This window comes from Trachypithecus francoisi, unplaced genomic scaffold, assembly GCF_009764315.1.
Source record: "Trachypithecus francoisi isolate TF-2019V2 unplaced genomic scaffold, Tfra_2.0 Lachesis_group3, whole genome shotgun sequence".
NCBI lineage: Eukaryota > Metazoa > Chordata > Mammalia > Primates > Cercopithecidae > Trachypithecus > Trachypithecus francoisi.
In genome coordinates this window covers 37,040,640-37,067,953 of record NW_022681468.1, presented here as the reverse complement: position 1 = coordinate 37,067,953, position 27,314 = coordinate 37,040,640, and the positions used below count along the sequence as shown (strand labels likewise).

General features: G+C 37.0%; 1 protein-coding gene across 4 annotated transcripts in view; it reads left to right on the top strand.

Annotated features, from left to right (window-relative positions):
* The window catches only part of RAD51B (RAD51 paralog B), a 678,049-nt gene that overhangs the window by 50,452 nt on the left and 600,283 nt on the right, over positions 1 to 27,314 (top strand). For all 4 annotated transcript variants that reach the window (XR_004431542.1, XM_033187636.1, XM_033187637.1 and 1 more), the window contains exons 6-7: positions 14,952 to 15,071; positions 16,112 to 16,295. Coding sequence is in view for 3 of the 4 variants with exons in the window: in XM_033187636.1 (XP_033043527.1) it covers positions 14,952 to 15,071; positions 16,112 to 16,295 (304 nt within the window). In the remaining variant the exon portion in view is untranslated. The remainder of the gene's footprint in view (positions 1 to 14,951; positions 15,072 to 16,111; positions 16,296 to 27,314) is intronic.

Sequence of the window (27,314 nt, the reverse complement as noted above, 5' to 3'; positions counted from 1 at the left end):
ATTTGAGATTAAAGCTGGTAAAGACAGTGGTTCACTCAAATTGTCCAAATACTCTTTAAAATGCCAATGACTAGTCTTCAACTAACAAGCCAAGTAGGTATTAAATAGCCAGTTATGTCATAAATAGCTAATGTGCAAATAGCTCTTACAAAGGTCCTGGGGAATTTGGGTAAATAATTCAAAGATTAAGATTTTTTTATAACAGCAGTTCAGTTCACTGTAATGGATTTCTGCTTTCTGTGCACTACATACAAAACTGAGTTTAGGATGTCTTCTTAAGGAGTAAACTGTTGCATTTGTAATTTGTGATTGTCTCTAATATGGACAATATATTGTTAATTCAGTTCATGTATACTGGAATTCTCATGGTTGCCAAAATTTTCATAGACTAGAATGTGGGGATGGGTCACTGGCTTAATCTATTTATCTACATTCCCAAGGTATATACAAGCATATGCTACCTAAGACTATGTCATATCTTAAGCAGAAGTCCAGTGGGTTAAACAAAACAAACAAAAAACCAGCAGATCTTCTCTGGATCAATCAGATCTAGTATTACAGTTCAGAGCAGTGTAAAAACCTTATCAATGAATTGGGTGATATCTGCATACATACAGTAGCAGAAGAGTAACAGGTGACTTGTCTGCATTTTCCAAATGAATTTATGGAGAGTCTTATGTTTTTTGTCTTTGCATAGAGCCTTAATTATTTACTTTTTGCATCCTCCATATTTACTTATTTCTCCTTCATATCTTTTTCTGCCTATGTGCATGTTGGTATTTACATCAGAGGCAGGTTGGAAAATGAAGAGGTAAGATTTTAGCTCCTTTGTTGGAATTATGTGGCATAGTTCACAAGGAGCCTTTATGAAGCTCATTTGAGAATAGGTGTTGAACTTTATATTGTATTTGGTTTTTTATTCCATTCTCCACAAGGCTTAAAATGAGTGATCGATGGACATTTGGGTTGGTTCCAAGTCTTTGCTATTGTGAATAGTGCCGTAGTAAACATACATGTGCGTGTATCTTTATAGCAGCATAATTTATAATCCTTTGGGTATATACCTAGTAATGGCATGGCTGGGTCAAATAGTATTTCTAGTTCTAGATCCTTGAGGAATTGCCACACTGTCTTCCACAATGGTTGAACTAGTTTACAGTCCCACCAACAGTGTAAAAGTGTTCTTATTTCTCCACATCTTCTCCAGCACCTGTTGTTTCCTGACTTTTTAATGATCGCCATTCTAACTGGTGTGAGATGGTATCTCATTGTGGTTTTGATTTGCATTTCTATAATGACCAGTGATGATGAGCATTTTTTCATGTGTCTGTTGGCTGCATAAATGTCTTCTTTTGAGAAGCGTCTGTTCATATCCTTTGCCCACTTTTTGATGGGGTTCTTTGTTTTTTTCTTGTAAATTTGTTTGAGTTCTTTGTCAGTTCTGGTGTACAGCACGGCAACTATAGTTAATAACACTGTATTATATACTTGAAATTTGCTAAGAGATCAGATCTTAAGTGTTCTCACCATACCAAAAATAAAATGGTAACCATGTGAAAAAAAAAAATGAATGATCATCTGGCTCCCACATGGAATGGATTTTGAGGTCTGGTGATAGGGCCAGGTAGAATAAAAATAGGAATGCTCTTTGATATATATGCCAGACTTGGCATTCTTATATCACCTTCTAGTTTGTCATGGTGAGTCATAGAATGGAGCTGGCCCTGTAGTGTCTGATCACATTTCCTTCATTCTGTTACAGGACAGCTTAACCCCTATTTGGAATTATCAGGAAAGGTTGGTCAATCGGTTAGGAAAGCTTACTGCTGCAGATAACTGACTATCCAGAGAACAGTGGCTTAAACAAAAACAGGTTTATTTCTCTCTTATAACAAGACCTGAGTAGGTGGTTGCTGGCACTGGGTCACTCAGGTTTCAGTGATGACAGGGAGACCTAGGGCATGTACATTTTCAGACATTGGATTCATTCTGTGCTCAAGTCAACAGGAAGGAAAAGTGCCAACTATATCTTTTATCAGGAAAGTGTACTTTTATTCAGAATATCTGCCTCCTCCCTTCTGTGGATTTCCTTTTTGCTGCTTGTAGTCCTCTTGCAGATTTCTCACTGAGTCACCTCTATATGTGAAAAGCGGCTGGGAAAGTGAGGGGAGAAGATCGTCATAACAATCATGATGAGTTGTCTGGTTAATATTGCTGCCTGAATAAAACTGGGGCTCTCATAGCAAGGAAGAAGTGGAAATGGGTATTGGATTGGTAATTAACAGTTTCTGTCCCAGCCCCAGCTGTTTCTGGACTTAGAGAAGAGGCAAGCTAGGGAAATATGAGACTCAAAAAGGACTCTGTTGTAGCTCTGTACGTTTTAGCATTGTCTCCACTTTGTGCTTACAAAGCTAGCCAGCTCTTCAGCACAAATGAGAACATGTTTAAAGGATTAATATGACGAAGGATTAAAGGATTCACATATATAAAATTTAGGGTAAGTGAGAAAAAGTAGAAAATAATTTCTTCCTATACGTATCTAGATATCTTTTTACTAAGAAGGAGGGAGAAATCAAAGGAGGAATAAATAAAAATTACTTAAGTTTAAAATGTATTAAAGGAGGCCGGGCGCGGTGGCTCAAGCCTGTAATCCCAGCACTTTGGGAGGCCGAGACGGGCGGATCACGAGGTCAGGAGATCGAGACCATCCTGGCTGGCTAACCTGGTGAAACCCCGTCTCTACTAAAAAATACAAAAAACTAGCCGGGCGCAGTGGCGGGCGCCTGTAGTCCCAGCTACTCGGGAGGCTGAGGCAGGAGAATGGCGTGAACCTGGGAGGTGAAGCTTGCAGTAAGCTGAGATCTGGCCACTGCACTCCAGCCTGGGCGACAGAGCAAGACTCCGTCTCAAAAAAAAAAAAAAAAAATTGTATTAAAGGAAACAAAAAGAAAACCCTGCAGATGATATACTTAAAAGCACTTTGAAAAGTCAGTTCTATTTTTAGAAGCAATGCACTAAGTAGTTTATTGTCTTTTAGAAGATAGTAATCTAAATAGTTGTTAATCATACTTGTTCATCATAGACCACAATTGTATCTCCAGACTATTTAACAATTAGAACAGGTTTGTCCAACCCACAGCCCGTGAGCTGCATGCAGCCCAGGATGGCTTTGCATGTGGCCCAACAAATTCATAAACTTTCTTAAAACGTTAGGACTTTTTTTGTGATTTTTTTTTTTTTTTAAAGCCCATCAGTTATCATTAGTGTCAGTGTATTTTATGTATGGCCCTAGACAATTCTTTTTCTTCCTCCAGGGCCCAAGGATGTCAAAGTTGGACACCCCTGAATTAGATAATTGTGTAGTCTGGCGCTAACCAGACTGAGTTACAGGGACTGCCTTGGGGAGAGGGGAATGCTATTCAGGCAAAGATCCGGATCCTCTTCTGATTGATCCAGAGAAGATCTGCTGTTTTTTTACTTGTTTTGTTTAACCCACTGGACTTTTGCTTAAGATATGATATAGTCTTAGGTAGCATATGCTTGTACATACCTTGAGAATGTAGATAAATAGATTAATCCAGTGACCCATCCCCACATTCTAGTCTATGAAAATTTTGGCAAACATGAGAATTCCAGTATACATGAATTGAATTAACAATATATTGTCCATATTAGAGACAATCATAAAAAGATGGAACTGTGGGTTAAGAATAAAAAATGAAGGTAATATGGATGGCAAATAGTAATAGACGCATTGAAATAACGCTTTTGGAGAAATAAAATGGGTAAAGGAAAATAAAGGTTTGGTTTTAGAACTGCAAATTGAAGGGGATCAATAAGTATGTGAGAAAAACTGAGGGATATAGGGAAGTAAGAGATGAGAGCCAGTACTCTGGAAGGTGGGGGCCTGAGGAGATAGGATATAGGACTGGAATTTTAGGAGGTAGAAGTGAATATTCCTGAGTTGTAATGAAATCAGAAAAGCTTTGAAAATTGGGAAGACAATTAGTCCAGCAAGGGAGGAAGACAGTCAAACAATCACTAAAATGTGAAATTGTAAATATTATAACTTAGTATACAAAGGAGAGGTACTTGTATTGGTAGTGTTTGGGAGCAATGGCTAAGCTTAGATCTGAGGGAGCTGCTGTATTTGGTGTGCATGTCACCTCTCAGGGTGCCAAGTTCCCCATAGATAGTTATCTTTAATACCTAACAAACTACAGTCATGAGCCACATAACAACATTTCAGTCAAGGATGGACTGCATATAAGATGGTGGTTGCATAAGATTATAATACCATAATTTTCCTGTATCTTGTTAAAGTTTAGATACAAAGATATTTGTCACTGTGTTACAATTGCCTACAATATTCAGTATAGTAACACCCTGCACAGGTTTGTAGCCTAGGAGCAGTAGGCTATACCATAAAGCCTAGGTGTGTAGTAGGCTATACTATCTAGGTTTGTAGAATTACACTTTATGATGTTCGCACAACAGTGAAATTGCCTAATGACACATTTCTCAGTACATATCCCCATTGTTATGTGCCATATAGCTGTATTTAGAGTATCATTCTTTCTGAATTTGTATATAAAATTGGAGGCAGGGAGTGATAGTGACCAGCCATAACTCGGGCTGATTCTGAAGGTAATACCAGTGTGGTCTTACGACTGTTGATGTTTTTGCTTGTTGGTATAAATTGGGAATCTTTGACCCAGAAAGAAACAATAGGGGAGATAAATTCCCTCTTAATCATTTTTTTGAGATGGTTTCATGACACTGGGTAGGTTTTCCTCAGTTCAGTTTTTGCTGCCTTATCATTTGTGAATCTAGGTGAATTAGTGGGAGGGAGATCCTGAAAAGTTTCTAGGATATACAGTAGAATTAGTCATAAGTACTTATTACTGTAACAAAGCTTTGGAATATTCTGGAATCTGTAAGAAATTAATAGATTCATATCATTATATTCAGTAATACATATTGAATGAATGAACAGAGAAATAGTGCATATGTACAAGCAGCTTTGAGAAGCAGTAAGCCTACATTTTAGCACATTTATGATGCTATTTTTTTTTTTTTTTTTTTTTTTTGAGACGGAGTCTCGCTGTGTCGCCCAGGCTGGAGTGCAGTGGCGCGATCTCGGCTCACTGCAAGCTCCGCCTCCCGGGTTCCCGCCATTCTCCCGCCTCAGCCTCCGAGTAGCTGGGACTACAGGCGCCCGCCACCGCGCCCGGCTAGTTTTTTGTATTTTTAGTAGAGACGGGGTTTCACCGTGTTAGCCAGGAGGATCTCGATCTCCTGACCTCGTGATCCACCCGCCTCGGCCTCCCAAAGTGCTGGGATTACAGGCTTGAGCCACCGCGCCCGGCCTATGATGCTATATTTTAACTAGGATTTTGGAAAACTTTTTACATTAAGCATATGTTTTATTTCAAGTTGGCATGTGGTCACTAATGAAAAGCTTTTATTTTTCCTTTTATATAAGAGCTATGAAGTCACATAGGGAACTAATAATTCTGAACAGGGTTTTGCTCCTTAATTGACATATGCCTTTTGATTCTGGAACTGATTAGGAAAGAAGTCTATCTGTATCCATGAGCAGTTAACTCTTTCCAGAATTGGAATCTTTAAAGTGCATTGTAGCTATCAGGTCCAAATAAAGGTATAGATAGTCACTTGCAAGGTGAGATTTGATGGCAAAAGAAAAACTAAAATGTGGCCTAGAACTTCTTTTTCTTTTAAAAGAGGAACACTTCTAACCATTTTCTGAGGCGTTCTACCACAGTAAATCCTTTGATTGTGGGATTGATAGTTAGCATTATTTGTATATCAGAAATGAATGGTTCTGGGCAGTGGGACATTGAGAGTAGATGTAGGATTAGGCTAAGTTAGATGATATGGAAGGGGAAGTTGGGAAGGCAGTGGTGTTTTACCTCAGGACATCTCCACTAGCAATTGATATGCAAATGATTCATCCAGGGAGGAAGGAGATTTTTGAAATAAAGCTCTTAATAGGTTTTCAGGGATGTTTTGGGGTTTGATGGACTAAGAGTATAAAGGTAGCTTTTCTGACAGCATGGCCCTTTAGAATGGCGCTACTTCCATTTTATAAATTAGTAGTTCTTAGTTGGGGGAGTAAGGCAGATAGTTTCCCCTTTAGTAGGTACTTTGGAAATTTGTAGGGGGGTGCAAGAATAAGTGTTTTTTTTTACAGTAATAAATAGATGTGGTCTAGGAATGCTAGCCATTCTGTAATGTGATGGTCATTAAGACTGATAATGCTATAAATAATATTTTATAAATTAGAGCATATTGCAGCATGATGTAATTGACATTCATCTCAGTTGATGCATACAGCAGCACTGTCAGGTGAGGAGGGGGGTATTATGATCTTCATTTTAGAAATAAGGAAAATGGGACTCAGAAACCATGTGATTTGCCCAAGATCATATGGCTAGTAAGATAGCTGAGAGGTGAACTCATGTCCTCTTTCCACGAACTGTGGTTGGAAAAAATGATTGACTCTGAGAAAGGATCCAAGTAGTGTTTTCATTCATTCATTCAGTAATACCTGTTTGACATTTGGGCTTTCTGTCTATGAATCTCTTTATCCCATTTCCCATTGGGCTTCCAGTCTTTTGATTCTTGATTTGCAGAAGCTTTTTGTGTGTCTTCTAAATATTAATTGTCAGTTTTACACATTGAAAATATCTCCTCCTGCTCTGTTATCTGTCATCTTTATAGTGTCCTTTGTTGAAGAGAAATTTATAATTTAAAAAAGTTTAGTGGAGATGAGGTCTGACTTAGGCTAGAGTACAGTGGCACAATCATAGCTCACTGCTGTCTTGACTTACTGGGCTCAAGGGATCCCCTTGCTTTAGCCTCCCGAATAGCTGGGACTATAGGCGTGTGCTACCATGCCTGGCTAATTAAACAAATGTTTTTGTAGAGCTGGGTCTCACCAACTTGCCCAAGCTGATCTCGAACTCCTGGACTCAAGCAGCCCTCCTGCTTCTGCCTCCCAAAGTGCTTGGATTCTAAGCATGAGCCACCGTGGCTGGCCAGAAATTTGTAAATTTGAAGTTGTTGCCTAATGGTATTGGTTTTCAGATCTTAATTAACAAGTTTTCCCCCACTATTAGGTATCAAAGATACTGTCTTACAGTTTTTTCCTCATATAGTTATAGTTTTATCTTTTATGTCAATATCTTTAATCCATCAGAAATCCATTAAGGATATATTTTAAATTTTTGTATAAACTGCCACATTCTCCGCTAGAAATATTGTATATAATTGTATCTCAACCAACAGGACTTTGAGAGCCTTCATCACTGTTTTTAGTTTCTTTAATTTTGTCATACTTATGGGAAAAAAGTGATAGCTCATTGTTTTAACTATTGTGAGCCAACATATATTCATTGTCCATTTATATTTCTTTGGCAAATTGCCTAGAAATACACTTTGTCCATTTTTTCTTATTGATATATATAAATGCTTTGTGTATTATGGATATTTATGTTTATATGATTTTTTTCCTAGGCTATAATTCTATAATTTGCCTTTTAACTTTGGTTATGCTATCTTTTGTTATCTATGATTTTTTTGGTGGTTGACCTTTCAGATTTTGCTTTATGGCTGTAGTTTTTAAAGTTTTAATTTTCAGGGCCCTTAAACTCTTTAGGTGGATTACTTCAATTGATATTTATCATATTAGAAATTTAAACTGGAAAATTTAAAGAATATTTAACTATTATCTATTATGCAGTAAGTCCATTACATGGTGTGTTTTTGTTTGTTTTTGTTTTTGAAATGGAGTCTCACTGTTGCCTGGACTTGAGTGCAGTGGTGTGATCTTGGTTCACTATAACCTCCGCTTCTCAGGTTCAAGCAATTCTCCTTCCTCAGTCTCCCGAGTAGTTGCGATTACAGGTGCTCACCATTGCGCCTGCCACCACGCTGGGCTAATTTTTGAATTTTTAAATTAAAGACAGGGTGTTGCCATGTTGGCCAGGCTGGTCTCGAACTCCTGACCTCAAGTGATCTGTTCATCTCAGCCTCCCAAAGTCCTGGGATTACAGACGTGAGCCACCGTGCCCGGCCATTACATATTAGCATATTGTACCAAAACATGGCTCCATTAGAAAAATAGAACCAGTAGAACACATATATTAAGAAAGTTATTGCAAAGAACTGGCATATGCAGATGTGGAGTTATCTGAAATCCACAAGGCAGGCTGTTGGAAAGGGCAGGCTAGAACTCCTAGGCAAGGGCCTAAGCTGTTGTCCTTAGGTGGAATTTCATCTTTTTAAAGGAAGCCTCAGTTCTGCTCTTAAGGCTTTTCAAATGATGGAATTAGCCCACCCAGATTATGTAGGATAATCTCTTGTACTTAAAGTCATCTGTTTATGGACATTAATGACATCTACAAAATCCTTTCACAACAATGCATAGATTAGCATTTGATAGAATAACAAGAGACTATGGCCTAGCCAAGTTGACACAAAACTGCCCGTCATACATTTTTTTTTTTTTTTAAGAGACAGGGTCTCGCTCTGTCACCCAGGCTGGAGTGCAGTGGCATGATCATAGTTCACTGTAACCTCCAACTCCTGGACTTAAGAGAGCCTCCTGCCTCAGCCTCCTGAGTGGTGGGGACTACAGATGTGAGCCACTGCACCTGGCCTTTACATGTATTTTTTATGGGAAATAAATATATTTTTGACTAAAAAAGGTGAGAAAAGAGTGGCGTTGTTTTACATTTTTGCAAATCTCTTTAGCGTCTGACTTAACAGAAGACAGCTGGATTCGAATATCTACTTCTGCATTCAGTCTTTTGCAATCTGTTGTTTTGGTTGAGATATGAAGATCTGGCCTTATACTGGTTATAGCTGGAAAGGGAGGAATATTTTAATATTCTCTTCAGATAATTAAAGATATGCTTCTTTGGTACTACACCAGGAATTGAGTAGTAGTTGCCTAGAGGTTAGTTGTGATATAGAATCTGAAACCATATTATTGCATTTTTTCCATAGTTACATTAAAATCTATTCATCTGTCTTAGGCTCTTAATGGATATTTACCCATGCATGATTTTGTAATATTATGCATTTGTCACTCAGAAAATATTGGTTCACTATCTTATGGAGTTCTTCTAAATGTTGACACATTTTATTACTCAATATAAAAAAATTTCATTAGTATCTTCACTGATCTGAACAAAAAGTATTTAAGTATGGGGATGCAGTCAAACTCATGTTTATGTAAGATGTAAGTTTTTTAGAGTTTTGATTTTTCATTAAAAGCTTGAATTTTATCATTGGCAGTAAATATTGCCACTTGTTTTTCTTGAAGTGTCAGGCTTATTTTGCTCATTTTGAGAAAATGTCTACCAAATACTTAAGTCAGAAAAAGCATAGCTTGTCAATCATTCTTTCAAGTAAAAATGGTCTCCCATGGAAAAAGTGACTTCTTAATCTTAGAACCCAATTATACAGGTGTTTTTACTTGAGACAACGGTTATACTTCAGAATGTAGTAGAAGTGCTTCTATTTTGTCAAACAAAATATTAAAAATATGTCTGTGTTCTAATAAAACTCTATTGACAAAAACAGGCAATGGGCCAGGCATGGGCCATAGTGCACAGTTTGACAACCCCTGCTTCATTTACTTTCTTGAGCAAATGGAGAAGATTAGTAATAGCCGTTTTAAGATTTTTATCTATGAATGCCATCACATATATATATTTTTAAATCTGTTTTTTTTGACTGATTTTTCTCCTGGTTATGGATCTTTTCCTCTTCCTTTACTTGTCTGGTAATTTTTTAATTCTATGTTAGACGTTGTAAATTTTACATTGTTGGGTGCTGGATTTTAACATATGTCTTTAAAGAGTGTTAGGTTTTGTTTTAAGGTACAGTTTAGTATTAGTTTGATCCTTTTGAAGGTTGCTTTTGAATTTTGTTGTAGAAAAATCCCAGGTACAGTCATGCTTTGCTTAACAATGGGGATATGTTCTGAGAAATGCATTGTTAGGCAATTTCGTTGTTGTATGAACACCATACAGTGTACTTACATAAACCTAGATGGTATAGCCTATGGCACACCTAGACTATATGGTATAGCCTATTGCTTCTAGGCTATAAACCTGTACAGTATGTTACTGTATTGAATAGGCAATTACAACACAATGGTAAGTATTTGTGTATCTAAACAAAGGAAAGGTATAGTCAAAATATACTATATAAGCTTATGGGACCACTGTTGTATAAGTGATGCATCATTGACTGAAATGTCGTTATGCAGTGCGTGACTGTGGTTTTTATTCTGAAACTTATTTAGCTCCACTACTAAGGTAAAACGCTTCTGAAAATTCTGCCCAATGCCCAGTGTATAATAAGGTCTCTTTATTCTTCATCTTGTGTAAACCCGAATGTTCCCACTCTGTGTGGACACAAGGAATTGTTCAGTCTGATACTTTCTGGTGGTCCTTTCCTCAGCCTCAGGTAGTTTCCCTTCACACATGTGCGGATTAGTTCTCAAGTGGACCTTTCTTGCAGATCTCTGCAGTGCTCACTCTGCACACCTGCTTCCTCTCTGGTACTCTGCCCCCTAAGTTCTAGCCACCTTAGCTTACCCAAACTCTGATCCCCGTCTCCTCAACTCAGATTGTCTGCCAGGCTCTGTTTGCTTTGCCTTTCTTGTTTTGCAGCCTGGAAACTGCCTCTGGAGCAAGCTGAGGCGATTGTAAGTTCATTGGGTTTGTTTCCTTTCTCTCAAGGATTACAGTCTCAAGCTTTCTATTGTTCAGTACCTGAAAGCTGTTATTTCATGTATTCTGTCTGATTTTCTACTTATTATTTTAGTGCATTTCTTGTACCAGTTAATCCTTTGTGGGCAGAAGTGGAAATCCTTTCTTTCATTCTCTCTTGAGTTCACTCTATCCAGGCTTTAGTTCCCAGCTCTATAATGCAACTGATTAAAAAAATTTTATCTAACCCAATAGCAGCATTTGAAAGAGTTGATCACTCTCTTTTTCTTGAAAAGCTTTCTTCCCTTGACTTCTTTTTATTTTTTTAGACAGGGTCTCACCTAACTCTGTCACCCAGGCTGGAGTACAGTGGTGCTATCATGGCTCACTGCAACTTTGACTCCCCAGGCTCAAGCAATCCTCTCACCTCAGCCTCTTGAGTAACTGGGACCACAGGCACATGCCACCATGCCCAGCTAATTTTTAAATTTTTAGTACAGATAAGGTTTTGGTGTGTTGCCCTGGTTGGTCTTAAACTTCTGGGCTCAAGAGATCCTCCTGCTTTGGCCTCCTAAAGTGTTGGGATTATAGGCGTGAGCCACCATGCCCAGCCCACTTGGCTTTTTGGAGCCACTCTCTCTTATTTTACACCTACCTTCTTGATCACCTCCTCCTGTCAGTCTCTTTTGCTGGATCCTCCTCATTATTTTAACTTCTAGGCTTTGGGGAATCCCAGAATTCAGTCGTAGGACCTTTTCTCTTCTGCATCTGTACTCAATCCCTAATATCATCTGGTCTTATGATCTTGAAGATCTTTTATGGGCTATAACTCCTGGATTGATACCTGAATTCTGAGCTTTCCCATGAACTTCAGATCATATTCGTTTGCATAATGACATGGAACTTGGATAGGTTTACATACATGGATTTCCTGATATGTCAAAAACTGCATTTTTGATTCCCCCATAAAGGAAATAAAACATGCAAATAGCACCAATAACCAAAACCTTTATCTGAATCTTGTCTTTTCTGCTTCAATAAAGTTGTGATTCCATTCTTCTAGACACTCATCTAATTAGTCAAGACTTCTTTCTTTCTTTCTTTCTTTTTTTTGAGATGGAGGCTCACTCTGTCGCCCAGGCTGAGTGCAGTGCCATGATCTTGGCTCACTGCAACCTCCATCTCCCAGATTCAAGTGATTCTCTTGCTTCAACCTCCTGAGTAGCTGGGATTACGGGCGTGTGCCACCACACCTGGCTTATTTTAGTCGTTTTAGTAGAGACGGGGTTTTGCCAGGCTGGTCTTGAACTCCTGACCTCAGGTGATCTGCCTGCCTCGGCCTTCCACAGTGTTGGGATTACAGGCGTGAGCCACTGCGCCCAGCCAAGAAATTCTTTTAGCTCCTCTTTTGAACTATATCTTGAGTCCAGTTACTTCTCATCACTTGACCTGTTACTTCCCTGGGTGAGATCACTACCAGCTCTTAACTGGTCACTACCAGCTCTTATCTGTGCTAGCTGATCTCCTTGCTTTCACTCTTGCCCAAGCCTCTTCTCCGTTTGGCAGTTAGAGCAGTCCTTAAAAAAAAAAAAAAGTCAGATCATGTTGTTCCTGCTTCTAGGCTTCCCATTTTGCTAAATAAAAGCTAAAAAAATACCACAGACCTAAAGGTCTTATGTGATCTTGGCCTTGGCTAGCTCTTTGTTTTCTATTATTCTCCCTCTTACTCCCTGTGTTCCAGATACTTTAGTCTCTTTGTTGTTTCTCAGACACACCAGGCATCTTTCCACATGTAAGCTTTTGCACTTGTTATAATTCCCTATTCTTGTGTGCTATTTCACTGGATATCCACATGGTTCATTTTCTTACCTCTTTTAAGCTTTTGCTCAAATGTCACCTTATTAATGAGGCTTTGTCAGTTCACCTTACATAAAATATAAAATAGCACTAGCCCCATCTGTCACATTCTATTCTCTCATCCTGCTTCATTTTCCTCTAGAGCCTTATTACTTGATATATAATATATATTTATTTGTCTTCCTCAGTAGAATGTAAACCCCATGAAGGAAGGGTTTTTCTTTTTCTTTTGGTGGTGGTGGTTGTTCAATGCCATATTCTCAGCACCTAGAACAGTGCCTGGCATATAGTAGGTCCTCAATAAATATTTGTTGAATGAATGTATCTTAAGTGCTCATTTTGAAAAGAATACTTTTTATAAAAAGATATCCACTAGATGGCATTATTTTCAAACTTTATATAATTCATGTCTGGGAGCAAACGATAGGTTCTTTTCTGTTTTTTGCCCTAAACAAAAAAGATCTTTGTGATGAAGATTGTCACAAGAAGTTACTGAGATGAATGCGAGACATGTCAAATACTGCATTTATATTTGGTTTTTGATTTATATTTTTTAGATGTTTTTTATAAAATAAACATTTGGAGAAACAGAGAAAATTACAGCATATTGCTGTGTAAATGGTCCATTTAATACAGTTATTTAGCATGGTAACTGTGAACAAAGGTTGTTCATGTCTATCTTTTGACTACCATTCCTTTTGCGAGGCCTTCAGCAATGGGAAAGCAGCAATAAGTTCCAGAGCCTTTCACTACTCAAGTCACTAGTGGAAATCCAGCCTATTGCTAGAGGGCAGAAAATTGTCAGCTGTTGAGTTCTTGTTGCTAATGAGCTAGGTACTCTCAATCTGGTTCCTAATCAACTGGGCATTCAAATTTTGAAAAAATTCCATGTTTCTAGAAGATGTTGCCAGACCTATTCTGTTAAAAACTGGTAGGTTCTAAGTGCCAGGGATTTTTAGCTGACTTCTCTGACCAGCACTAAACTCAGCAAATAGTTTCTCTAATCAAAAAATTTATACTTTCTCCCCAAACCCTCAGGATTTGGCTGCTCTGCCTGTGCCAGTGCCATCTCATTTCTTGATTTCCTCACTTACCTCATTTCCTTCTTCCATTTCAATCTCTGTGCCTCTCTTAAGCTCTTTTCCTGGATGGTTATTTGATCCATTTTATTCTCACTCTTCACACCTCTTTTGGTACTATTCCTTACTCATGAAGTATTTTTTCCTGTTCTTGTTCAACTTAGCTATATATATTTTTCTTTTCAAATTGTTCAAAAATATACTTAAAAACAGTTGTTGAAGTTCTCTCTTCTCTTTTCCTGTTTTAGGTTTTTCTCTTTTATTTCTAATCAGAGCAAATGTAAGGACTTGTTTTGTTTATCTTTTCAAAGTTCCCAGCCTCTTCTCAGAACTCTAACTATTTCGAAATGAAAACACTGTTCTTTTGTACTTTTGAGTCTCTAAATGGAACATAAAATATAGGATGGTTTTCGAGTTTACAGCCTCTCCTCCCAGTTCCCCTGGGATGGCTAAGTACTAGGGCTGATAAAATGTCATTTCATTTAAAATGAAATGTGACGGTTAAACTCAAAACATTTAAAATGAAATGAGATGGTTAAACTCAAAGACTTATATTTTTAACATTTTAAACCATAAATATGAGAAATTTCTAGTAATGCTTTCCATATCTTATAATATGAATGATGGCGTTTTAACTTGTCACTCTGTTGTGTTTGGCCTACTGCATATATTAAACTGGCTTTGAGGCCAGAAATCAGTGTTTAGAAAATCACTTTTTGTTTACTAAGAAAATATTGGAACATTAATTTGTTTGGGCCATAATTTTCTGTTTGCCAAGGAATTATTGCATAGCATTAATTTGCCTAAATTGTTTCAATTGAGAAAGCATATTTTTCTGGAATGAGACATGAAGACTTACTGATATCTATTATAATACAATATACCATATTTGTTCAAATATACTTATTTCATTCAAGAAAATGAAAGCGTTCTTATTTAGTAAACATACCTTATAGCTGCTACTCTGAATATCATTTACAAAAAACATATTTGATCCCAGAAAGATAAATCTCAGAGACATTGTTGTTTGCTCAAGATTAGATGAGATCCAACAGCCCTTGCTGGTTTCATGCTATGACTGCTAACCTCTGTTACTGCTTACAAAGGAGAGCTTACATTCTAAACCTGTATATTAAGCCATTTTGCTTATACTTGCTCTATTGATAAGGCTTAGAAGTTTCTCAAGTAAAATTATTTAGAGATTCAGCAATGTGACTTTAAATAGAATTAGCTATTTTTGTTTGTGCTGTTTTTTTTTTACCCACAGACTGGTTGAGATAGCAGGATCCCGTTTTCCCAGATATTTTAACACTGAAGAAAAATTACTTTTGACAAGCAGTAAAGTTCATCTTTATCGGGAACTCACCTGTGATGAAGTTCTACAAAGGTATAATGCTTTAGATTTTTATTTTTTAGTAATGCATTGAAGGTTTATGTTTTATCTTTTATGTTTCAGCTTCTGAGTGAAAAAGTCTTTACAGGTTAGAATTATGTGGAATAACTTTTTCAGTGTTCTTCTTTGTTATAGCCTTTTGGTTGAAGTCTTTCTTTAAAAATGAAAAAATTAAATGAATAAAATGTTTTAGATTTAATTAAGTGGTGTATTACTTATTTATTGTTCCATTAACAAATTGTCTCACAGTTTAGTAGCTTAAAACAGCAAATACATATTATTTCACATAGTTTCTGAGGGTTAAGTGTCTGGGAGTAGCTTAGCTGGGTGTTTCTGGCTCAGTGGCGCTCAAGAGGTTATAGTCAAGCTGGTGGCCAGGGCTGCAGTTATCTCAAGGCTTGACTGGAGCTGGAGTATCTGCTTCCAAGCTCCCTAATGTAGTTGTTGGAAGGCCTCTGTTTCTTGCTGGCAGTGGGCAAGAGGCCTTTGTTCCTTACCATCTGGGCCTCTCCATAAATCACAACATAGCAACTTGCTTCCTTCAGAGTAAGTGACCTGAGAGACTGGGCAAGTGAAAGAGTACCCAGATGGAAACTGTAGTCTTTTATGACCTACACTCAGAAATAAGGTACCATGATTTTGTCATCTGTTTGTGGTCACACAGATCAAGTCTGGCGCACTGTGGAAGGGACCTATACAGGATGTGAAATACCAAGAGGAGGGAGTAAGTGCGGCCCATTTTACAGACTGGCTACCACAAGTCGTTTTACCCCAGAATTGGAGCATTAGCATTATCTTAGGAGAATCAAGGAATTCTGAAACTACACAGAAACAGTTTGCTCTGTTTCCAGAAAAGTGTTATATGTCTAGAAGAGCTGAAAATAAGTTAGGTTTACTGAATTCCTGCAAATCATTACTGTAACTTAGGAAAGAATAGTTTGTTATTGTTTTTAATTTGCTTAGCCTTTGCAATACCCTTATTTATTTACTTTATCTTAAATTTATTGACTATTTTATAAATTCTTCTTTTATAGGATTGAATCTTTGGAAGAAGAAATTATCTCAAAAGGAATTAAACTTGTGATTATTGACTCTGTTGCTTCTGTGGTGAGAAAGGAGTTTGATACACAACTTCAAGGCAATCTCAAAGAAAGAAACAAGTTCTTGGCAAGAGAAGCATCCTCCTTGAAGTATTTGGCTGAGGAGTTTTCAATCCCAGTAAGTTTTTCTTTTTTTTCTCTTATATCTTTTCCTTTCTTTTCTTTCTTTTATATTACATTCACCGACTTATAGTATCAAATAATAAAATTAGAGGAAAATGTAAAACAGATGACTTTTTAAAGGTAGTACAGTCTAATTCCTATAGCAAACATTACCATCATCTTAAATTAGCTCATCTGCTGAGATTGTTTTATCCTTTTAATAATTTGAGCCTGGAGTAGATTTCAATGATGTTTTTAAAAGTTCCTGTAGTCCTTTCTTTTCTTCCTTCTCATTGTTTACTCTTTGTATATGCTTTATATCACATTTCTCATATTGTAGTAAAACTTCATGAAATTGCCTAGGTCCATTTCTATGTAATTAAAAAAAATACTGCAGTTGTTGTTAGTTTTGTTGTAAGTATTTTAGGTTTAGATACTGTGTTATTGTGTTCAGTGCTGTTTTGTGTACAATAGGATTTGGTTTGCCTCAAATGGTCAGAGGTCAACCATTAAGGGATGTTGGAATGATAGTAGTGAAAAGTGTCAGTAAGAAAACCTTGAAAGATTACTTGTGGCATGGCTTTTTGTAGTGGGCATTGTGATCAGAAATCTGAAGATGACAGGATATTGCAAGGGCTTGTGATGTGTAACTTGCAAGACATAAGTGTGTACTAAGTTACACTCCCATCTGCAGTGTGTCAGAGAGTTTCAGTTGTTCCACAGCCTCATCAACATTCAGGCTCCTCAATTTTAGTCATGCTTCATCTCAAGAAAAGATAGTTCCTTAAACGGAGATAAAATTTGGTTATGATTTTATAATTTTTAGATTTGTTTTTGGAAAATTAAAATCTTGGATCTTTGCAACATAAAGAATATGTATAAGTAATACAAACTACCACACAGCCTTTGAGATTTATAAAACCAAGGAAGAAGTCAAGGGAGAAAATACGGCATTCAAAAAATTCTACATACTTTAATGGCTTTTTAGTTTGTGTTTTGAATTAAAGTCAAGTGCTGTTAAGTTTATCTTGGATGATGTTCATCTTTTACATCTTACTGTGTAGTTGGTTAAAATGATAAATTCAAATTTATATTTTTCCTGGTCAAGGAGAATAAGGGAACTTTGAAATATTGTATAAAGATACTTGATTGAATAGAAATTTATGTCCTATATAGTCGGCCCTCTGTATCTGTGGGTTCTGCATCCATGGATTCAACCAACTAAGGTTAGAAGATATTTGAAAAAACAATGGATATGGTAGTGTGCCCCTGCAGTCTCAGCTACTCAAGAGGCTGACGTGGGAAGATCACTTGGGCCCAGGAGGTTGAGGTTGCATTGAGCCATGTTCATGCCACTGTACTCCAGCCTGGGAGACAGAGTGAGACCCTCTCTCTAAAAATATGTATATATTTGAAAAAAAAAGAAAAGGATTGTTGTCTTTGTACTGAACATGTACAGACTTTTTTCTTGTCATGATTCCCTACAGTTTAGCAGAGATCTACATAGCATGTATGTTGTATTGGGTATTATAAGTAATGTAAAGTTGATTTAAAGTATATAGGAGAATGTACATAGATTATATGCAAACACTGCACCATTTTATATGAGGGACTTGAGCATCCATGGATTATGGTACCTGCAGAGTAGTCCTGGAACCAATCCCCCATGGATACAGGAGGATGACTATATATTCTTATTTTATTGTTAATTCATACTGTTGCTTGACTTAATCCCATGCAAAATAAAATTCACTTTTTAAAAGTTGTGTTTGTTTGATGTTAAGTAGTAATTGTAGGCTAATGCTTTTCAGTTTTTCCTAAGGTGATTTATTTTCCCAAGTGAGAAAGGGGCACTGCTTTTCTTTGTTTTTAATAGAACCCTCTGAAAAAATAGGTACTAAATATCCCATTTCTCTGCTTCTGGCTTTGTTTATCTATTTAGAGATAAATGCAGTTTATACTATGTACTTATATAACTGTGATATCTGTTTTTTGTGACAAGTAAGGTTGTAAGATTGGTTTTAAAAGGATTTTGAAAAATATTTCCTTTAGAAAATGTTGGAATTTTCCTAGCTAAATTGATGCATTTAAATGGAAAATCTCTCACGCAGGTCCAAGATTTAATTAAAAAAAAAAAAATAAAAGGAAATCATGAAGTTTTACACATTTATACTATACTTGAATAGGTGGTTTAATTAGGTTGATGCAAAAGTAGTTGCAATATATTATATTATATATTGCAATATATTATTGTCTGGTTCATTTGCTTTACAAATTAGTAAACCCGAGCCTTTTCGTAGTTCCTTTTACATGCCAACAGATACTCCTGTTCGAGGAGTATTTACTGTTCCTCAGCCTGGAACCTTCCTCCTCTAAATATCCACATGGCTTATTCTATCCTGTCATCTTATCAGTGAGGACCTCCCAAACCATATAAGTATTAACCATACCCCCACTGTCCTCTTACTATAGTTTGTTTCTTCTCCATCACAGTTTTCACACCTTAGAATGTTATGATCTAATATTTGTGTGTTCCTTCTACTGCCTCATTCTCTCTCTCTCTCTATTTATTTATGTTTTGAGACAGGGTCTCACTCTGTCACCCAGGCTGGAGTGCAGGCACAATCATGGCTCACTGTAGCCCCAATCTCCCAGGCTCAAGCAATCCTCCCACCTCATTCTCCCAAGTAGCTGGGACTACAGGCATGCAACACCACCACACCTGGCTAATTTTTTATGTTTTGTAGAGACACGATCTCACTATGTTGCCCAGTCTGGTCTCAAACTCCTGTGCTCAAGCAATTCTCCCATTTTGGCCTCCCAAAGTTCTGGGATTACAGGCATGAGCCACTGCTCCTGGCCTGCCTTATTCTCAGTACCAGCAATAGTGCCTAACATATAGTAGACACTCAACAAATATTTTTGAATGTATGAATTGTAGATATTGCTTCTCATCTTGGTCTTTACTTAATCTTATCTCTATTGGTACTGAACTTAAATTTTAATATTTGCTTTTAACCCTATTGTTATATTATCTTTTATTTTAACAGTAATAAAATATAATTTTCAGTGGCAGAATGTCTTATTTTGGAGCTGTACTCAAATTACATTGGCATCTTATAGGAAGAAAAATAATTCTTCAGATTCTTAAATTTGGAAAAGGCTTTAGAGATTTAGATAGTATCAGAGAGCCAGGCAGTAGGAGAAAAGATTTTTATCTCAGTCTAGTAGAATTATGACAGGTGAATGTCTGATGGCCTCTGAGCAAAAGCCATGCATTCTAGATATATAGATGGCAGTTACCTGCTGATAAACACATGAAAAGATAGTCAAAATCCTGGCTGGGCGCGGTGGCTCACACCTGTAATCCCAGCACTTTGGGAGGCCGAGGCGGGCGGATCACAAGGTCAGGAGATCGAGACCACGGTGAAACCCCATCTCTACTAAAAATACAAAAAATTAGCCGGGCGCGGTGGCAGGCGCCTGTAGTCCCAGCTACTCAGGAGGCTGAGGCAGGAGAATGGCCTGAACCCGGGAGGCGGAGCTTGCAGTGAGCCGAGATCGCGCCACTGCACTCCAGCCTGGGCGACAGAGCGAGACTCCGTCTCAAAAAAAAAAAAAAAAGATAGTAAAAATCCTGTCATTAGGGACATGCAAATTAAAATCCCAATGCTGTACCACTACACATCTATTAGAATGGCTCAAAAAACCCTGATCTGAACCATTCTCTCTTCTCTGTAGGCTCAGGACCCAGGGCTGGTACCACCATAAACCCAGTAACTTAAGGAATTAGGAAGAAGGGTAAGAGAGAAGTCTGCTTATAAGAGCAGTGTTTTCTCAAACTAGGTTAAGGCACTGACCCCTTTTAAATGCAAATAATATTCTCACAAAACCCCACTGCTGACTTCATTTTTATTACAATATCACAGAAATGTACAGAATTATAAGACTAGCTAATAATTCTTAACATTAAGTCATGCTTATAAAACCATAAAGGTGGATTGCATCTATAGGCACCATAGTACTGTTCAAATTAATTATGTCAATTTAATATGCTATTTTTGATAATTTGCTAAATTAAATTATCGCTTGCTATATATTATAAGCTTATCTCACAGACTGCTTTAAATATATATATATAGTGATGATTCAGCTTTTCCCCCCTCTTTCTCTGTTTGAACTAGTACTGAAAAACCTTCATCTGTTTGGGAAGGGTGACATCATTTGGACCTCATGTGGGCATGAATGCATTTAAGTTTTAAGTATGCTGTTGCTCTTTTCTATGTTAGTCCCTGAGAATTAAAGAGGAATTAATTGGTATCACTTGATTGAAAACAGATGCATTAATATATTTCAGAAGTTTTCAATTATAAGATGGCCTTACTAATATTTTGAGGGTATCACTGAAATGAAAACATAAAATTAAAAAATTTTCACAGAGAATTTTATAGACTTTTGAATATGTTCAGACTGCAGTTTTGAGAAACAGTTGTAGAAGTCTGGTAGAATCTTTTTTCCTGAAGTTTATGGAGGTAGTGTAAGTGATACTCTGCCACTGGGATGGAAGATGCAGAACCTTTGTCTTTTTAAAGCGTGTTCACACTAGTATTGGAAAAACAGTGGCTCTGAAGCTGTTTAGAGATACTTGATAAAAATAACCGAAAAAAATTTAAATATTGCTTTATAAACTAAATTGTGGTTATGGCTGTTTATGTTGACTGTTTATCATTGACTTCTAATTACCACTTACAGAATGGTTATTATACATATTGTAAATTATGTATCAGATTAAAATAATAGGATGTTTTTGCCAGAAAGGACCTTAAAATTTAGTTTGGCCCCTTCATTTTACAGATGACAGTGAGGCCGAAAAGTGACCTGACTTGCTTCAGGACACTCAGCATAGGAAAGGACAAGCAGTGGGTAGAATGAGAGATCTTTTAGATGCCAGTTTGGGAATTTTTTTTTTTTTCCACAGCAGAATTTTCTTTTTTTCTGAGACATACAGAATTATGGTGGACTGTAAACTTATTAATGACAGAATTATATCTTCTGTTTCTCTGATTTCCAGGACCTAGCACTGTGGATAACTAATATTTAGGAGGTAACAGCTAATGAAAGTACAACTAAGGTTTATGAAAATAGTCTTACCATATGTATGTCATATTTACATTCATTGGAATATTTTTCTTTTAAAACATAATTTGAATTTTTTTATGCTTACTGCTGGAATTCTTGTTATGTTTTTGTCTTTAAATTGACCTTTGTAGTATGCCATGTTAGTTGTATTCTTTTTATTTATTTTCAATTCCAGAGTTGTATAAGTTGTTAGAATTAAAGAGAATGAAAATACATTGCTTAGATAACAGGACTTTGACCTTTTGAAAATTCTTTGGAAATGCTTTTTTACTTGTATTTCCAAGATCTACATTTTTACTTTTTCAGAGAATTCAACAAATCAATTTCAGTTGTTATATGAATAATATTGAACTTTTTTGTCTCCCCTTAATCTTCTACTTCCTTCATTTCTTGATATTGTACAAATGTTTTCTGGTATAAGGGGACGAGTACCAGTTAACACAATTTACAAAAGAGGTAAATGGAGATAAATTTGGATATATTATTAAATATTCTAAGAGGGAAATGCCTTATTTCCATTGAAAGTTGTTAATATCCAAATTATTTTACTAAGATGTGCTTATAATTAGTTTTTCTGTTGCCATCTGTGTTCTTGATTACACACCTTTTGAGAATATCCATTGCTCTAATTTATTGCTTATCAAGGTTTTTGGAATTTTAATGATTATTTTTGTTTAAAGCTGCTTAGAAAAATGAATCAAAATACGTAAATTTTTAATTTTGCTATTTTAAAGACAGTTTTAAATCATTAAAAAATGGAAAGAATTTGTTCTTGTTTTAAAGTGGACATATAACAACGTTAAACTTTTTATTATTATTTGACACAAGCATAAATTTTTTTTCTCTTTTTAGTGGTGAACTTCATGTGGGCCAGGATTTTATTTATTTATTTATTTATTTATTTTACACCATGACCTATCCCATCATGCCAAGTGGGTTTAATTTTTGTAGGATTATACCTTGTCTTAGATACTAATAAATATTGAAAATAGAAAAATAAGAAACTAGGCCACTTCATTTAAAATAATTAAGGTTTTATTAATTATAAATTGGGAATATTGTCTTTATAACTGCGAGATAAGAGGAAAAAGAATGTATGTACCCAAATTTGACATTTATTTTTATCTTAAACATATATATTCAGAACTGTCACTATGTGAAAGCCTGATGAAGTTACTCTGATTGTAAAGTAGGAGTCCTAGACCCTAGATATAGACATAGGTATGCCATTAAAGCTCTGCAGTCGTATTTTGCTATGTGTAGCATTGTTGTATGACTTCTAAAAATCATGTAATTTTTGGTTTACTCTTACTACTTTCATATGTGTTACTGAAAACAAGCACCATAGGACTTCTGAGGTAAGAAAAGTCCTTTACAGTGTTTTTCTTTTCCATAAATGTCTACTGTTGGCTCACACACATTTGAAATCAGATTGTTCTTAAAGCTATCCTGTGTTCATTCAGGTCCCTGAAACTCACAGTCTAGACTAAGCCTTTATCATTTAGTGAAAATAATTCTAGAAAAAGTGTATCTTTCTTTTGTGTAGCTCTTTATGACTTCTGAAACTTTGTTTTTCTTGTTTCTAGCAAAAAGCTAGAAATAACTTAAAAGTTAATAAGTAGGTGATTGGCTAAATTAATGTTAATATATCCACACAATATTATATTGTGCCACTGTTACAATGAATGAGGTAGCCCAGAAATGGATTCATAGGTTATGCAGGCAGGGTTAATTCAGCTGCATGGGTTACTCACATCCAGCCATTCCCAAAAAAGGCCTCTTTTCAGGACTGCCCTTGATTGGCTCCTGGGAGATGAGCACTGGGCCCTGGGAATATTCTGCCTAGTAAGAGAGCTTTATGCCTGAGGACTTGAGCCACAGGTACTGGTTTGATCAGATAGTTTATGCAAACAGTATGATTTATGGTGAAGCCTATTTTTCTCTGGGGATCTGGGGACTACAATCTAAAGAGCTGAGGTCATTCACGTGCAGGCATTGCATGCCTAGTGACTGACCCTCAATAAAAATGCTGGACATTAAGGCTTCAGTGAACTTTCCTGGTTGACATTACTTTGCATGTGTTGTCACATATTGTTGCTAGAGCAATTAAGCACATGCATGCAACTCTACTGGGAGAGGACACCTGGAATCTTGCACCTGGTTTCTCCTGGACTTTGCTCATGTACCTTTTCTGTTTGCTCATTTTGATCTGTATCCTTTTGCTGTAGTAAGCCATAAGTGTCAATATAACAGCTTTTCTGAGTCCTGTGAGTCCTTCTAGTAAATCATTGAGCCAGAAGGTAATCATGGGGAACCTTGACATGCAGGGGCACTAATAGATACGTACAAGGGTATCTATGGCAACTTAATTTGTAATTGCTCAAAACTGGCAAGATGTATTGTAGTTGATAGTATTGCATCAATCTTAATACATTGGTTTTGATAATTGTACTATAGTATGTAAGATGGTGATATTAGGAGAAGCTGGGAGAAGGGCATTTGAGAACTCTGTACCCTTTCCACAACTTTGTGGTAAATCTAAAATTGTTTCCAAATAAAAAGTTAAAAAAGAAAAGGAGGTCAGGTGTGGTGGGTCATACCTGAAATCCCAGCATTTGGGAAGCTAAGGCGGGAGGGTCACTTGGCCAGGAGCTAGAGACCATCCTGTGCAACATAGCAAGACCTCATCTTCTCTCTCTCTCTCTCTCTCTCTCTCTCACACACACACCACATAAACACACACCACATAAACACACACACAAAACAATTAGCTGGATATAGTGGTGCACACCTGTAGTCACAGCTACTTGGGAGGCTGGGGCAGGAGGATGGCTTGAGCCCAGGAGTTCAGGACTGCAATGAGCTGTGAACATGCCACTGCATTCCAGCCTGGGTGACAGAGCAAGACCCTGTCTCAAAAAAATAATTCAGTCAATAAATAAATAAATAAATAAATAAAAGAGTAGGGTGGGTTTTATGAGTAGAAGTTGGCTCTGGGTACTTATAAAGAAACGGCACTGACAGTATTTGGAGAATGGGACTTGATTTTTATGCACTGGTTCTCTTCCATTTAGTCATCTAGTCCCATAGATATTATCTAATACCTCTTCAATTTAAACCCTGCCCTTAATCTTTCAGCACATCCTCTTGGCTCGACTTTCAAAATACATTCAGTACCTGATTACTTTCTATCGCCTTCATTGCTATCATCTTGGTTCCTGGAGGTTAAAAGTACTGGTTTTGGAGTTAGACGTTGGTTTGAATCTTAGCTCCACTATTTACTAATTTTGTGACCTTGAATAAGTATTTATCCCAGCTCTAACCTTTAGTGTCCATGTTTGAAAAATGAGGTTGGCCGGGCGCGGTGGCTCAAGCCTGTAATCCCAGCACTTTGGGAGGCCGAGACGGGTGGATCACGAGGTGAGGAGATCCAGACCATCCTGGCTAACACGGTGAAACCCCGTCTCTACTAAAAATACAAAAAAAAAAAAACTAGCCGGGCGAGGTGGCGGGCGCCTGTAGTCCCAGCTACTCGGAGGCTGAGGCAGGAGAATGGCGTAAATCCGGGAGGCGGAGCTTGCAGTGAGCCGAGATCCGGCCACTGCACTCCAGCCTGGGTGACAGAGCGAGACTCCGCCTCAAAAAAAAAAAAAAAAAGAAAAATGAGGTTAATAATATCTGACTCATAGGGCTGTGAGTATTAAATGAGATAATGTCTGTAATGTTCTTCACAATGTTTGGCACATTCAGTAAAAAGTAGCCTTTAATTATTAATTTTACTAGTTACCTCATTCCCGATGCCTGGTGTTTTATCTCTCTTCTCCTAAAATATTTTTTTTTAAAGGCTGCAAGGGCCTCAGAAGGAAAAATCAAGTCTTATTCACTATTGTATCCCCCTCTGTCTTATTGATGGATGCTGTTACTGCCTGAACCCTCCTCTATCTGGTTAACTTATACTTATTTTTTGGATCTCAGACTCTTTTTGTCTTTCCTTTTTAATTCCACCTTCAGTACTTGTGTCCAAAACTCCATGCTAGGAACAATGGGATAATAAAGATGAGTAAGGTCTTTGCCCTTAAGGCTTCTGCAAATAAGGTAATTGTAGAGACAAATCGCTCTCTGTGATATAATGGAGAATAAAGTAAGTGTCTTGTCTACTGTTCCTTTTCTATTTCTTACAAATATGTAAGTAGCTTGGTACTTCTCTGTCTGTCCTTCGTTTGGAATTATAGATTACACAGAGGGAATTAAAGGGAGGTAGCAGAGACCTTTATAGTCTCTCGGTAAACCCTTCATCATGTCTAGCTTTGGAAATGTCCCATTCTTTTTTATTTTTATGTTTTGAGACAAAATCTCTCTCTGTTGTCCAGGCAGGAGTGCAATGGCATGGTCATAGCTTACTGCAGCTATGCCAAGTTCTAGTGATCCTTCTGCCTCAACCTCCCAAATAGCTGGGACTACAGGCATGTACCACCATGCCTAGCTGAATTTTTTGATTTTTAGTAGAGATAGGGTCTTGCTATGTTGCCCAGGCTGGTCTCGAACTCCTGGACTCAAGCAGTCTGCCCACTGTGGCCTCCCAAAATGCTAGGATTATAGGCATGAGCCACCGTGCCTGGCCAGGGTTCCATTCTTATTTAGAAAGTGAGTGGTGTTTTGGAGACTGATGGGTAGTGGTTAAATTCATAAAGCAAACGCATAATTTTAAAGTTGTATTGCTAAGAAAAGGTTGGAAATGAAGGCCAGCTGTAGCTCTTAGTCTTTAGTATTCTTTATATGGGTTACACAGTGCCTTGATTTGTTGTAGAATTTTCTAATTGAAGATCTTAAGGTTGTAGCTGAGTGGCAGTCTTGTTTTCTAATTAGTATAGGGATGCAGAGAATGAGGTGATTTATCTAAGATTACTTAAGGAGTCATTTGGATAATCGAATAATATCACTTGCCACTTCTATCCTGAGTTGTTATTGTAGTATCTTAATGGGTCTGCTTCTCTCTTTTCTGTATCGGTAATAGTACTATGAGGGCAGAGAAACTTTTGTTTGTCCACAGTTGTATCCTTTGCAGCTAGGACAGTGTGGCACATAATATATGCTCTAATTAATATTTGTTGAATGATTAAGTCTCAGTTTAGGATATGATATAATATTTAAAGTTCTCTTCCTTCTGGCTCCAACCTGCTCCTCCCATGTTGTCATTTCTCTTCTGTGCAGAAATGGACACACATGTGTCAAGAATACACAATGGAGAAAAGACAGCCTCTTCAATAAATGGTGTTGGGAAAACTGTATATTTTTCAATCCTCAGTATATGACACTATTCAATACAGGCAGCTAAGGAGGATGCATAAGAACATATATCCAAAGGAATTAAAATCAGGATCTCAAATAACTATCTGAATTCCTATGTTCATTGTAGGATTATTCCCAATAGCTAAGCCATGGAAGCAATCCAAATGTCATCCATGGATGAATGGAAAAAGGAAATGTCATATATACATACAATGATATACTATTTAGCCTTAAAAAAAAAAGAAGGAAATACTACTATCTGTGACAACATGGATGAACCTGGAGGACATTATGCTAAATGAGATAAGCCAGACAGGTGATCCCACTTTTACTAGTATATGGAATCTAAAATAGTCAAACTCATAGAGCAAAGAGTAGAATGGTGATTGCCAGGGGCTGGGAGGAGGAGGAAATGGGGGTATTAGCCAGAAGTAAGACTGCTGGATCATATGGTAGTTCTATCTTTAATGTTTTGGGTAACCTCCATACTGTTTTCCGTAGATTCTTAAATGTTTGGGAAATATTTTTAATCTTACAAAGTTAATTAAGTACCTCTTGAATTATTACATTCAATAAAGGGAAAACATTCTAACTAGGAAAAGTAAAG